The following is a 14,685-nucleotide window of genomic DNA, read 5'->3' on the forward strand; positions in this document are numbered from 1 at the left end:
CACAATGGACGGCGCCATCATCGAGATCCATCCCACTATGGACAGCTAGCGTTCGACAGGCCAATACCCCTTTCACATCGCGAAAGATCTATCGTTGCGAGATTAAAGCTTCCATTCAGAATCGAACAGCTAGCATTCACATCGAATCGACTGCCCTAGATCTCTGCAGTATCGTCGAGCCCGGCTGGTCGACGGGGTGCAAAGCATAGTGAATGCCCTGACGTAACATGCATCGGCAAGGCACCGTTTCCCACCACATGTTCCATACATCTTGTACTGGAACGTTTACGGCGTAGGGGGAGAGTCTGACACCCTCGAGAACCTTCATCGCATAGGTATGATCTTCACGGACCAATAGTAGGGTGTAGGACCCGAACATCATCCCACGGCGCTCAATGCAGCGGCCCAGATATGTACTTTTTGCCTTACGTGAATCCTTGTATGCCCCCGCCTGACCATGATGACCATGCCAGTAAGTTAATGCAGGACAATAATGGCCTATGGCTTCGTTACGCATTTCGCCGTCTTGGTCCGAGCTACCCTAGCGCTGCTCGGGTCAATGCGTGGTTTCTATTATGGGCCTAGTTCGTAGTTACACGATCTATATCGATAGTATACGGGAGGATCATCGACTCCATCCCATGCACCTCAAATGTCGGTCTCAGGCAGCATGTGGGTACGATAACTGACTAGAATCACCTAGACAAGAATATAAAGAAGCTAAGACAGGTCAGATCGGTCTCCATCCTGCTCGTTGTCTCGCTCCGGTGGCTGGCTCTGAATCAAGCGAGAGAAAATAAGCAGCTGGACAGTCACTGAGACGGAATTTAGGAGAAAATGGGAAGAACTGTTCGTGGATCACGTTTGGCAGCTACCTTTGCTCCCAATGAACTCTATTCATGGAATACTCCGTACTTGATGCTGCCCACTGAGTTATTCCACGGACCTATGATGAAAGGGCATGAACAGGTAACCCTCCGAATTTAGGTATCTGACAACTTTCAACTTCACATTAGCTCTAAAAATAACATGACTCATGCTTCGGGTATCTTTAAACAGCAACATCATCCAGGGAGCATTATAGTGATTATCCAGACCAACCATGTGACATATCCACAGTTCCAGCCTTTCGTACCTAATTTTGCCTCTTCCAAGATGGCGAGATGCGGGCGATGATGATCCTGCAACCAAAACAAATAGCAGGACTGCTATATACAGAATGCATACCATGCTTATGACAATGCATAGCAGCAGCCCAACTTGACAATGGACAAAAGAAGAAGATTAATCTTTTGAAGTTCTAGAACGCCACGTCTTCACAAGGCCCACAATTAGACAGCTGGACTTGGCGAATCTTGTCAATGCCTGAGTGCATCCATCGACTTTCTCCAACGAGGCCCGAAGACCTTCATCGCAAACAGGACAGAGCTGCTTAGAAACGCAACAATCCCGAGTATAGTAAACAGCCATCCGTTACCAATGGCGTCGATAATAGGAGCTGTGACCAAAGAGCCAACGCAGGAGAAGATATTCCTCATGAAGTTATTCAGTGCGACTCCCGAGGAAGCCTTCTTGGGCATGAATTCCGTCAACATCGTCGTTGCCATGCTAAAGATAAGCATAGATCCTATGCCAAAGAAGAAATTTGCAATCATCTGCGGAAATAAACCATCAGTTCCTCCAGCCATAGAGCACAGATTATGAAAAGGGAGGAGGGAATGAACGCCATACCGGCACAAGCCAGAATACACCCCGGTCTGCGGTCCAGCCATACCAAATTAACGCAGCAGGGTACAAAAAAGCACCAAGCCAGGCATTCTCACGCATGCGATCTTCGGGGTGATAGATCAAATTGCCATTCTCATCATATCTTTGTGCCTTTCTAGCTTCTCGCTGCATGATATTGTCCATCCATCGCCCTCCAAATGTACTGGCGACAACATAGCCCAAAGAATTTGGGATATAGAGCAGACCGACAAGGATCGTAGTGAAGTTGTATGGATCGCTCCCGAAAGTGTGTTCAACACTGACATTCAACACATAAAGAGAGCCGAACGTGATACTTGCGTAGTATACCGTTAGTAGGACTGGTGGATATCGAAGATAAAGCACGATTTTCAGCGGATCGACGAGAGCCATCTTGAGGACCTTCAGCCACCTTGTGGTTAACCCCACAACCTGCCGGGAAGAGACTCGGCTCAGCCGACGTCCAATCGGTTCCTGTTGCTCGTTACTTGTATTGGGACTAGGGGATTTCGCCGAGATCAACGTCTCTGGAAGGGCAAAGAATATGAACGCGACGGTTATGCCTCCATAAGCTGCTAGAAACCATAATGTACTCCTCCACTTCCACCGTTGAGCCAAAGCGCCTCCAACAATAGGAGCCACCAACGGACCGCATAATGGTCCAAGGTAGAATATCCCCATGGCACGGCCTCTCTCTTGAGATTCCCATAGGTCCGCAATTGTCCCTGCTCCGACCGCCTGGACCGAAGCAGAAGCTCCACCACTGAGCATCCGCATGACAATGAGCATGGCCATCGACTTGGAAATAGCACATAGAACATTGAATATCACGAAGAGGCAAAAGGATACAAGGTATATAGTCCGTCGCCCCAGCTTTTCACTGAAAGATGACCACCATAATGGAAAGATTGACATACTAAGCATGTACAACGATATATTGAGATTCGCCACAGTGGTTGTCGAGTTTAACTCTTTAGTGACCTGAGAGAGGGCAGCTAGACGCAGTAAATAACCATGTCTCATCAAGACCAAGTTAGAGAGGGAATCGACTTACGGAAGAGTATTGCGCTTCCCATAGGGGCTGTGGCTCCTGCCCACGCAACAATGAAAGTGACGAACCATTTTTTCTTCCGAGAATAAGTCTTCGGGTTTTCAACTTCCGCCAGCAGCGTGAACTGACCAAAGAGTCCTCTGCGATTCGGTCGCGGCACTACAACCGCAGCATCACGGCTTGTGTCCGAGGCATAGGAAGGGCGGCATTCTTCATCTTTTCCTTCAAATGCTTGAGGTGGATGGTCCTCATGTGATATGGAATGGAGATCACTATCGGTATCGGTGGTGCTCCTTTGTGGTGGATCCATCGCGTGTCTCTCATGCTCTCTGCGGGTATAATCTGGCGGCATCCCGGCAGATGTGCCTTCTTTTTCCATGGTTCGTCGTGGCTGGTTATCTTGAGACTCTTTGTATTGCGCATAAATTCACTTAAAGAGTTCAAATTTGAGGGAATATGATTATGGTTGACACATATCACGTACTCCGTTTGCCAGTCACACCTCCGATTTAGCCAAGAAGTCAATTGAACCTCACTGCGGCACAAAAAGAGAAAAACCGCGAACAATAGATGAAAGGACACGCCCGCGTCAACGCTTTGCAGCGTGGAGATCTAATTAGCGAGATATAAGGATAGCGATATGCTCTATTCTCATCTTCCTATCGAACATGAAAAAGAGGTGAGCGGAGAGACGAAGGGGCAAAGCAAAAAGGTTAGATGTGGCAAAAAGGAAGAAGGAAGAAAAGCAATTGTTTGAATATGGAAGCTGCAAGGCTTGTAGGAGATCCCTTTCTCTTATCGGCAATTATTATCAAAAAGGCAGGTGTAGATGGCATGGAGATTCCCAACCCCACTCCAAAGCGGGTTGTGTTGATCTCCAGGTACTGAAAATTTTCTGATAACCTTAGCGCCGTTATACTCCGGAGTAGGTCTTCACAGTCTCATGTATCTGGGCCCTGATAAAGGGTGGGTTTTGAGGATTCCTGGAGTATGATTCATATCGATTCAATGCTTCGGATATTAATCCGCAAAGCAGTATCTAACTTTAGGTAAAACTCCTAGAAGCTTTCTCTGGTGTCATTCAAGCACCGCATATAACCATGGGTAGGGCATTGCATTGCTATTGGCAACTGTCAACTCCGGAGTATGATGAAGAGGAATGTGGAACCGAATCTGGGCCAGGATATCCAGTCACAGTGAAGTCACGGCGTGCCGTTCCATCCGACCCTCCAGTCGGCAGCCCTGTTGGGTCCCGCTTGCGGGTTCTGTCGCGCCCTGACCATGTTTACCGAGGTCAAGCATTCCTACCCCAGACGCTTTAGAAGTTGTAGATACTGCACGGAGTACAAATAAATAATAAAAGAGACACTCCGGTATGAGCAATCTCCATGATGTAGTTGCTTCTACCCTCTACACTCCATTTCAACCCACGATGGCCAGATCAAGAACGTCATTGTCGCTAATGTGATTGTGATGGGCTAACTATAGCCACAAGCCTCTGGGGCTATTGGACTGGCATCTCCAGTCTCGCATCGAAACAATACAAAAGTGCTATACTGAGTACTAATTGACTGTACTAGTTATTAATGTTCAACAACTCGCCCTATTCGAAAGCAGCTCAAGACCATCGGTTTCCGGTTACTGTTATCATACTACTCACAATCATGATCAAGAGACTGTTGAAACAACTACTGCTTAAACCCAGCAGAGTCCACAAAAAGCATCTTGGGCTGTGATAGATAGATCAGCCCTTCAGATTGCAGATCAAGCAGCCAACAAATAGAGGAAGACCAAGCAGGCACCAGGGTCCAAATCCAAGAATTAACCTACAATAAGAGCTAGTGTAGTGTACGTAGATCAGCCCGATTATACTCCGTAGCCCATCTATAATTATCCCCAGGCCTCTCAAGACCAATGAGAGGCTTGCCCTAAACGCCCAGATCTCTAGGCCACAGGTCTTCCTCAATGCCGCTAAGCAATTGATTTGAGAATTGTAGTATACCGCAAGCAAATATATCACGAACAGCATCTAACCCCTCTTTCTAGCCAGTTCCAAAATCATACTTCTATCTGTAACACTGCATTTATATTTCACAATTGGCTTGGACGCAATAACTCAGAAGAGAGCCATTCTCACTTGAACCATGAAACGCCACCAAGGTACTAAGATGCAATTAGCCATAATAGTGTTATCAAGGCAAACATCCCGTTTCCCCTCTCCGTGCCGTCTGCATCGGTGCCCAACAGTAGCAGTCGACTAGCCAATGGCCAATCACCACCATATACCTAGAAGCCCTTTGTACTGCTTATGTATCTCGTCTTATATTTTAACATCGCCACCAGAGATAGAGAGCACACTTGATTGGCGCACACAGTAATCACAATAATAGAGGATCAATATACCAGCAAGCCACAAAATTGCTACATACATACATATGCACCCCCAATAACCACCAGCAACTCCCACCAAACAACGCCCAAACAGAACAACCCCACATCAACACAACCGCAAACCCCCAACATTCCATCAAATCCAACCTGCCAGCCCCCAATCCCCAAAGCACACTACATACTCAAAATGTCTCCCCGATTCAGACTCGTATTCTTCGTGCCCCCCTCGGCCGTATCAGCCTGCAAGACGGCTATCTTTTCTGCAGGCGCGGGCCGTTACCCCGGCCAAGGGAACTACACGGAGTGCTGCTGGACCACTGCGGGAACCTCTCAATTCCGTCCTGGAGATGCAGCTAATCCGCACATCGGGAAGGTGGGCGAATTGGAGACAACGGAGGAGATCAGGGTAGAGGCATTGTGTGCTGGTGAGGATATTGCGAGAAAGGCTGTTGAGGCATTGAAGAAGTAAGTTCTTTTTTATTAAGAATCGAGTATAGAGTGTTTATGTTCGCTTATCTTGTTCTGTGTATTGTCTAGGGCTCATCCGTATGAGCAGCCTTCTTATGGTGTTTATAGGATGGAGGATTTTTGAGTGTAGTTGTTTCTCCTTGTTATTTTGTGTGTCTAGGAGTTTATTTGTATTAGGGCCTGGCTTTTAGCAGCCGGTCAACAGTGTTGTACGCTATAAGTTTGATATTGAAACAGTCATGACTTAGTATGTCTTTTATCTCAAAGCCAAGAGTTGGGCCTGTCACTCGAGCAGGATTATCGCATGTTGGAAAAGAAGGAGAACCCCCCTAAAAGGCTTCATTAAACGGTTGCTAGACACAATATATATAAAAGTCAAAATCGCCAAGCTAAAAACAAAAAAGTGGCGCCTGTATCATTCGTAGCTGGATCATAGCTCGTCAAAGTACCCTCAAATATAAGGAGTAAGCCAATTTCTATTCCCATCCCTTTTCTTTTCTTTAACCCCAAAGAAATGAATTCAATCAGAAAGAGTAATGAAAAGGGAAGTGTGAAAGAGACCGCACTATATGTAATTGCAACTGTGTAATCTTGTTGCCGAGTCCAGAACCCGTCTTTTCTGGTCCTTCACAAGCAATGACGACCGCCAAATATATCAAAAGAAAGAGCAAAACACGTGCCTCATGCAACATCTAAATCGTAGTAACCTAGTCACTGTCGTTCTGGATTGCTACAGCTTTGATGTAGGTCTCGTATGGAGTTATGGCTCCAAGGGCACGTCGCTGGTGAGCGTTAAGTATCTCCAGCCCATAGACAAAGCTGGCGTTGACCCAACCGAACCTAGAAATAGACTCTGTTAGTATATGTTTATCGAGAGCATTGAAGACAAGACAGGTCTTACCCTTCACGAGGTGCACCCTTGAAATCTACACCTTGGTTTCCATATTCAGCATCGACCCGATGCGGGTCAATAGGTCGAGTGACGTCATACTTCTCGACGACAACACCGTTGAAGTCAACAAAAGCTTTGGTGATCATGTATAGCCACTTGTATGCTAGTCGCTCGGCTTCCTCCTGGTAGCCGTAGCGGAGCAGGCCCGTCCATGCCAGCATCTGCTGCGGGGCCCATCCATAGGGAAAGTCCCACTGCCGGTTCGGCCGGTCTAAACTGATAATACCACGCGATTCTTCAGTACCTGAAAGCAGACCACCGTAGGCCTCAAGCTTTGGTAGGGCCTTGCTGACCAACTCCGACGCTTGGTGAGGGGTGGCGAGACCTGCCCACATTGTCCAGAAGGTTGTGGCGCTCTCATAAGAGGTTCGCTCTTGCTTAGCTGTGTCGTAGTCGAAGTACATCCCCTTTTCTTCGTCCCACAAATAGGCATCCATTCTCATTTTTCTTCTTCTAGCTCTGCGGTCCCATACAGATGAAGATTCGCTTGCAATATCCTTCGACTGTTCAGTACGGAACTCAGGGGGGATCTCTAGTCTGTCCTTGAAATAAGTCCGGATTATACGAGCAATGTCCACCTCGTATTTGTAAAGGAGAGAGTTCAAATCAACCGTAGCAATATTGGCACAAACTCTCTCCAAACGGTAGCTTGTATCGTGACCAGATTCTCGGACAGCCCTATCATGCAAAAAGTACTCGTCAAGCTCCGGCTCCTTAACGATGCCGTTATTGTATGCTTGAACGAAGTCATCAAATTTCATGCCATGCTTCTCAGCATAGGGTGTTAGTAGATGGAGGAAATGCGTTGGTTCCGTTTCTGGCGGTACGCCCAACCCTTCAGGGCGATACCGCGACAGACCAGAAACTGGATCAAACCGCGGCTCGGCGGTCCAGACACTGTAGTATTCCTTGATCGCAGCGAGTATCGAGGTCCGCAGGAACTCCAGAGCATCGGGTTCGCCCTTAATCCGCTCATACACTCTCAGAGCCATATCAGTCAAGAATGGCGGCTGGGAACGTAGCAGGTAATAGGATCGGTTGGCATTCAGGATCTTTCCATAGTGTTTAATACAGAAACAGAAGTTGATCACCATGGACTTCGCTAAATCTACTCTGTTGCTGACCAACAGCCCCAGAGACTCCATATAACTGTCCCACCCATACAATTCATTGAACCGTCCTCCGGGAACCACAAATGGCACCCCGGAGTATTCGGTTTTCTGGGTAGTCTCATCGTACTTCTTCTCCATTGCCAAGGCGAGAAGACCGGGTTTACTGTTGAGATCCTTCACGAACTCTGGAGTGATCTCCGAGTCCAGCACCTGCACATCCAGACGGAGTTCCGGGTGCGCCTCAGCGATCCCTCTATAATACTCCACCTGCTCTGGAGCGCCCGGCGGGATGTAAATACGGGGTCGTGGGTCGTCTGTCCAGTCCTTGGGATCTCGGCCCGCTACCTCAATATTGGACCCATCGATCCGACGAGTCAGGGCGTTCCAGAAAGAATTCTTAATGAGACGGGAGAGACGCGCGACTGGGTTCTCGCTCAGACGAGCCTCATCAAGGACAATGACTTTCCGGCCATAGTCCTTAGCGATGGTAAGTTCTTGCAGAAGGTTGGAGAGCATGTACGTTCCTCGCACATCGAATTTATTGTATCCGGAAGAAGCTGCGGTCCCGAGGGAAAGCACCTATTTCACAGTTTAGTGTTGGCCTGGCGGGGAAGAGGGGCTGAAAGAACCACGAATCCACGCACCTTGGGTCCTACATCCTCGATGGTTATCTGCATGTTCCTGTCCGTATCCTCTCTTTCTAGGAGGCTCTCCAGTGTTTGTTCGACATCGATAAGGAATTTGCGGGGTTGAGCCGAAATCTCATCTGTTGACCACGTGCGTCAGTATACCTGACTCGCGATCGCTACAGATAGGCGAAAAAACACCTACCGTGACTTCCTCTTCTTGCCGGAATTCCACCAAGGAAATTCTGGATATCCTGGCGATTGAACTGGTTCAGGTTCTGTCGTACACACCAGGGATGATTAGTTGACATTGTTGGCCTTCTCCGGGGTTCCCTACTCACCGTTGAGAAGGCACGTCTGCGATCCTTAATGCGCGCGTTGGCTTCCTCGTCACCATAATAGACGTCGGGATGAGAAAAAGGGTCTATGGACTCCTGTCTGCGGTGGGTCCCATTTGACGAGCTCATCGTCTGAAGATTTCCGGGAGGATAGAAGGATAGGGAAGAGATCGAAGGGAATCCGGGGGTTTAAAAAAAAGTAGAGGAAAGGTTTCGGGAGAACAAGGATGCTGGCGGAGCGAAACCAATGGGCACGCAAGGTCGGTAATGTGGCGTTTAGGCGGTGTTCAGCGGTTCGTTGGAGAATTTGGATGGTAACTGGTACCGGTATAGCAGAGAGTTGGACAAAGAAGTTGAAGGTGAAGGCGATTGATTTAAGAATAAAGAACTATTCATAGCCATCTCTTCGCAGAATTGGCCACAGTTCTAGTGCGATTGTTGGCATCCTTTTTTAGTAGGATTAAAATGGGTCCCGCGACGTCACAACACTAAGGAATGAATCTATTGAAATCTATTCGAGAATCTTTCCTCCGTGGGACGACTTTTTTCCCCCTTTGCTTTTTCCAAGAGATAGCGGTGTAGAAATGATCAAAACAGTAAGAAACGTGCTCCTCCTTACTCGTGAAGATTTTAAAAAGGATATCCAATCTATGTCTTCCAGAAAAAAAAATGTATTGTTCAACCAACAGAGCAGCAGTGCCAACCGAAAGGTTATGACGGCATAACTAATGTCATCGCTCCACCGACCCATAAAAAATAAAGGACAGAAGCTTTCTTCCATTTATTAATATTCATTGGGGCAGCTGATATTCGCACGGCCAATTCCCCCCAACGGGCACGATCATTTTATTATCTGTCATTCATTCTTATCTCGGCCTCTCAAAGTTTCGCGCTGCTTAATAGATCCAGCACTATTGGAGTCAGGCGACATCACGCGCTCCTTTAGTCTTATCTGTCGAATTTCTTTATCCTCCCTTGGGTTACCTTACACAGTACATTTCCTTTACTAAGTGCTTTCCATACACTAGCCAGGTTTCATCGCTTGATTGTCAAATGAGGGGTACCATAGGTCACCAAGTGGTAATTTTCTGCTGTCTATTACAGGTTCCATTCACTTAAAAACATGTATAGGGGTCTATTCGGGCGATGTATAATCGTGTGATTCAAAACCGATGCTATTTGGTGTGATGCCGTTTCACTTTCAGGTCTCGGATGTCCAACGGATCCAATTTTCCGTCCGTATACAGATTATCCGACTCAGAATCTACTTGATCGTCAACCAGGCGTTCGTTGGGAAGACGAATAGCCCGATCTAACTGATAGGGCAGTCCGCGGTTCTTTCCTCGAATCATCAAAAGGCAGACAACGACTTTACTGAAGGTCGACAGCTGTCCGCTTAAAGAAGTACTGACCCCTGGATACCCTAAGCTGAGGCCGACATTGGCGCTATGAAACGTTAACACCACTCTAGAGTGGTTTCAAGGGCCAGTAGCTTACTATGCAGAAATAGCCTCAAAGAATATCGCAAAGACGGTGAGTCCCTGTTCTTTATTAACCTCGGCTCTGTGGCTGAATATTCAAGACGACCTCACCGGCTCAGAAGGGTTCATGATTCTGTTTGATTCGGCAACGCAGATACAAAATATCCCAAGAAAAATGTACCACAGATCGAAGCTGAGTTGGTTCCGCACGTGGGACAGGACGTAATTCGTAGTGTTGCTCTCGTCGACGACCTCACCGTCACTGGAAAACAATCCAAGTGAACGTTCTTCGTAGGTATTGGACGCACGCATACTAATGGCGATAGGGAATACAGAGATATACATCATGACTAGTAGGCTGAATTGGACGGCTGGGTTTACATCGGCGAGGTTGAAACTCGACGTCCCCGTATGCCGTGCTGATGCTGCCTGGAAGATGGCGGCCAGCACCCGCGGTCCCCCGGGCAGGGTGTTGACAGCGGGGTTATGCAGATCCAACACAACGATCAAGAGAACATCGACGAAGTTCAAGACGAAGATAATCCCAAAGAGAACCCAAGTTGGTTTGCTACGGAAAAGCAGCGTATAGCACCGACGAGGATACTTCAAGAGGTAATCCAGGGGCTCTCTAAGTGACGAGTTCTTTGGAGTACATCTGTATGTAGTCCAAATAATGAGACGCAGAAAAACGGGGTAGAGATTGTTCCCAGCATATGCCAAGAATGTCATAATCAGCATGGGAAAAGTTGCGTCTTGGAAGCTAACCATTGAGTCTGGGGTGAGGGTGAAACCCAGATTGTTTGCCATCGTTTGCGCCGCATAGAACGCCCTAAGAGTGAACAAATGAGTATACGCTCAGCTCCAATCTACCTACCGCACTGCCAAGGATGCTTGAAATTGTCCCATTATTCACAGGTATAATCCCGATCGGCAATATGAAGTATGATACTGCTCGGTGATGCACTTACCACCATATATGATTCTGCCCACATTCCTTTAGGTACTCCCGGTACTTAGGACCAGCATACTGTATCCAACCCACTAGACATATTGCACCAATTATGTGGAGACCGAAAAAGTACCCTACCGTTGGAGTTAGTCTTAATTCACCTGATAGCTTTGATGGCAATATCGGTACCTAGAACGGTCTTTAATAACATCTTAAGAGCCCGATACTCTATACCTCCCAGTCTTTCCCGGTCTTCAGCAGTCAGGTTATAGAATTTTGAATTCCTGCCGAGAGTCGCTTCTGCTGAAATACTGGGAAGGTTCGAGCTCTTAGATAGGGAGACAGCTTCGCGAAGTTGTGAGCCTTGAGTCCTGCTTGGCTGTGAACCGAGCACAAACAGGGAGGAAGCAACACGTTCGAGCGGGTTGGAAGTATCCCTTAATCGGCGGCGAATCTCTGACTTGGCGTCGTCATTTTCGGCATATTCCGAAATTTCTGGGGTCAATGAGCTATTTGTCTGTCGTTCCTGTTGAGTAAAAGGAACAAGCTCACATACCATCCTTGGCTGCTCTTTCGTCTACCTCTACTATAGGTTGGCCTTTATTTCATTAGCATTAATTTGATGTCCAGGGCAAAAGTAAGATTGCATACCTCTATCGCGCTCCCGTGGAGAAGGAATGTATAGAGCCTTGTTGTTGTCCGCAAAGGAGATACGACGGTTAGTTAGCTGAATAGCATCTAGGTCCGGGCCATCTGGAGGCTTCGATTCAGTTAGTCTACTTGTAAAATCAGAATTTTAGTAAGCTTCACACTGAAGGCTATAAACAGAATGTAAGGATGGGTTCCCACGTACTCTTCTGGCACTGTCTGGCTTTTGCTCGAGTCTGCCAAGTGCTCGTTTTCCGCATTGATCTTCTCTCCGGCGGTCTGTTCCGGGTCCCGGACTCGAATTGTATTCAGTTTCCTGGGTTGTGCCTCCTGGTCATAGTCATACTCCTTGGAAGTTACTGAACGTGAGCTTGGGCGAAATGCAGTGGGAGCTATCAGATGATTTGCTTCAGTACAGCCCCGATATGAGTACCAAAGAGCCAGTTAAGTACCTGTCTCTCTCAAACGCTTCTCAAACCAATAGAGTCGCACGATTACCACAAGGATATTGGTGAAGCACATGTTGCAAATGGTGGGAATGAAATATAAAAATAACTGCTGGTATGTTTTTAGGTCTTTTAAATCGACACTGAACGAAAAGTTGCTCAGCGACATTCGTGTCCGTGATAATTCTTCAAAGATGATAGGAGACGGTCAGACCAACACATTAAGCCCTGATACTGTGGCAGAGCTGACTCCGAAAAAGAATGCATCGATCGCTCTCAAATTGCCACAGGGATAAAGTATGATTATCCCCAATAGACTGCAGAGAATGATGTATGTATCTACGCTCGTGAGCAAGCAAGTCAGTACTGTTCAAAAATACATTCGAAATCTTTCGACATACAATGCAAGGTGATGAAGTTCACCGGTGGCTTCCACATGTTGACTGATAGCAATTGATCATATGTTGGAACGGTCGATATTTAGGGCACACTGGGGCTAGAATCGTTAGGGGTGAAGCTGCTGCATCCAAAAGCGCAGCACAGGGCCATGGGTAATTCTTCGAGGTCTTGAGGTTTAAATAGCATATAGATCTATATTAAAATCAAATAATATGACTGCTCACGTGAAACGCACCAAGTAATTGTATTAAGTAAGTAGTATCAGATTGAGGGATTAATCCAAGCCAATTGCAGCCGCCGCGAGCCTCAACCCCACGCGATCCGTCGCTATGGTTTAGATCGACCCCCAGTGGATGATCGCTAGCAATATAAGAGGGAATTTTCTGGGCCAGTACTTTCTTCGAGACCAAAACAAATAGCCTGCACACTCCGTACAGCCACCCTGACACTTCAGCTTAAAACGAAGTCATCCGTGAGTCGATCCTAATATCAGAAGGGCTGATGGCTTGCGATCCTAAATGAATATGCTTTTTCCCTGTTGAGGGCAGCCTGGCGATACTTCCCGCGATCTTCCGCCAGTTATGGCATATGTGGCGCCGTTCAGTTGACACTGTTGTGTCATGACAGTATGCGCACAGAGCGATGTAGATGCTCGATGATGTCAATAGGGTTCAGCACTTAACGAATACCAGTAGTAAACTAGTATGCACCCGCTAAGAAAAACGTGTCAGGCTGGAAGTCTAATCTACATGAAAATTGCACATAATCCTGCAGGTGCAGATTTGAGAAAAAGAAAAGAAAAGGTTCATAAATAGATATGCAAGTTGAATTTTAGGTTAAACCTTCTGTAACAGGACGCTATCTTGCTCATCGCAGGATTGTGGAACCAATATTCTTGATATGTACTACATCAACTCGCCTAGATCTTACAGCTTGGCAGCAATAGCGCTACCACCATCCAGTGTGATAGTGGCTCCATTCACATACGAGCCAGCGCGACTGCTCAGGAATAAGCAAGCACCGGCCACATCTTGGGGGGTACCAATACGGCCCAGTGGGATATTTCCTTCGATCTGCTCCCGATATGTTTCAAGGGTAGCAGCCATCATCTTACTCTCAAAGGGCCCGCAAGCCAGTGAATTTGATCTGTAGGTAACTCAGTTAGAAGGCGTTTTACCAAATCAGCAATAACACGTACGTGATGTTTCTTCTACCAAGGTGGTTTGCAAGGACTCGGCTCAAATGATGCAAGCCGGCCTTACTAGCACTATAAGCAAACGTCTCAAGTGCTGGGACTCGAAGACCATCGATGCTACCGATGTTGATGATGCGGGCTGGGTCGCCCGAAGTAGCTGCCTTCTCCAGCAGGGGGGTAACAAGCCTCGTCAGATCGAAGACTCGGTGGAGGTTCAGAGTGAGAACCCTAGTCCAAGCAGAGGAAGGATATTCATCGTAAGGAGCACCCCAGTTCGATCCGGAGTTGTTCACAAGAACATGCAGCTCTGGTTGGTAAATTAGTTAGTTTTAAGACGACAGCCCAGCCGAATGCGATCTCTGGGTGGCGTTAGCCAGAAACGTACTGCTCTCACGCTTTCCAAGCTCCTCAGCTAATTTCTTAACATCCTCCTCTTTGTAAAAATCGGCGGGGATGGCGTGAGCCTTTCCTTTGCCGAGCGCATTGAGCTCGTTTACGGCTTTCTCACAGGCCTTGGCATCACGAGACGAGATGTAAACAGTGGCACCGTTCGCTACGTATCCTTCAGAGATCATGCGACCAATTCCCTTGGCTCCACCGGTGACCAGCACCACTTTGCCCTAGACACAGCGTTCAGTACGGACCCAGGTGCTTTCACGGAGTTTCATCGCTAACCTTGACGTCGAAAAGGCTCTGGGAATCCATGATAGCAGCACCAAACAGTAAAAATTGGCAACTAATGAAGTATCAGATTGTTGTACGGGAATGGAGTTCAGTATAATTTTAATGTGGATGTAGTCTGATTAACGTCAAGGACATCCAGGAGTAGATGGACTTTCGTGCCATATAACTACTACTCTAGCTCCTAGCTATCCGACGGCCG

At 47.3% G+C, this 14,685-nt stretch overlaps 5 protein-coding genes across 5 annotated transcripts; 1 reads left to right on the forward strand and 4 right to left on the reverse strand.

Moving 5' to 3' along the window:
• Window positions 1-1,358: 1,358 nt before the first annotated feature.
• AO090009000213 (MFS transporter) lies at window positions 1,359-3,176 on the reverse strand (the record flags this gene model as incomplete). Its single annotated transcript, XM_001816654.1, has 3 exons — window positions 1,359-1,655; window positions 1,732-2,741; window positions 2,801-3,176. 3 exons carry the CDS (start codon window positions 3,174-3,176, stop codon window positions 1,359-1,361), a joined length of 1,683 nt encoding a protein of 560 aa, XP_001816706.1.
• Window positions 3,177-5,375: 2,199 nt separating this feature from the next.
• AO090009000214 (uncharacterized protein) lies at window positions 5,376-5,780 on the forward strand (the record flags this gene model as incomplete). Its single annotated transcript, XM_001816655.3, has 2 exons — window positions 5,376-5,653; window positions 5,726-5,780. 2 exons carry the CDS (start codon window positions 5,376-5,378, stop codon window positions 5,778-5,780), a joined length of 333 nt encoding a protein of 110 aa, XP_001816707.1.
• A 583-nt stretch (window positions 5,781-6,363) lies between these two features.
• AO090009000215 (alpha,alpha-trehalase) lies at window positions 6,364-8,813 on the reverse strand (the record flags this gene model as incomplete). The annotated part of the gene is made up of 5 exons (XM_001816656.3): window positions 6,364-6,496; window positions 6,558-8,299; window positions 8,365-8,486; window positions 8,552-8,624; window positions 8,688-8,813. The coding sequence occupies 5 exons, from the start codon at window positions 8,811-8,813 to the stop codon at window positions 6,364-6,366; spliced, it is 2,196 nt and encodes a 731-aa protein (XP_001816708.1).
• Window positions 8,814-10,261: 1,448 nt separating this feature from the next.
• On the reverse strand, window positions 10,262-11,071 carry AO090009000216 (putative potassium uptake transporter; the record flags this gene model as incomplete). The annotated part of the gene is made up of 2 exons (XM_023234260.1): window positions 10,262-10,994; window positions 11,040-11,071. The coding sequence occupies 2 exons, from the start codon at window positions 11,069-11,071 to the stop codon at window positions 10,262-10,264; spliced, it is 765 nt and encodes a 254-aa protein (XP_023088563.1).
• A 2,462-nt stretch (window positions 11,072-13,533) lies between these two features.
• Window positions 13,534-14,507, reverse strand: AO090009000217 (short chain dehydrogenase/reductase family; the record flags this gene model as incomplete). Its single annotated transcript, XM_001816658.3, has 4 exons — window positions 13,534-13,753; window positions 13,806-14,109; window positions 14,188-14,422; window positions 14,478-14,507. The coding sequence occupies 4 exons, from the start codon at window positions 14,505-14,507 to the stop codon at window positions 13,534-13,536; spliced, it is 789 nt and encodes a 262-aa protein (XP_001816710.1).
• Window positions 14,508-14,685: the final 178 nt, after the last annotated feature.

The sequence above is a fragment of the Aspergillus oryzae genome, chromosome 1 (assembly GCF_000184455.2).
Source record: "Aspergillus oryzae RIB40 DNA, chromosome 1".
In the NCBI taxonomy this organism is placed as follows: domain Eukaryota; kingdom Fungi; phylum Ascomycota; class Eurotiomycetes; order Eurotiales; family Aspergillaceae; genus Aspergillus; species Aspergillus oryzae.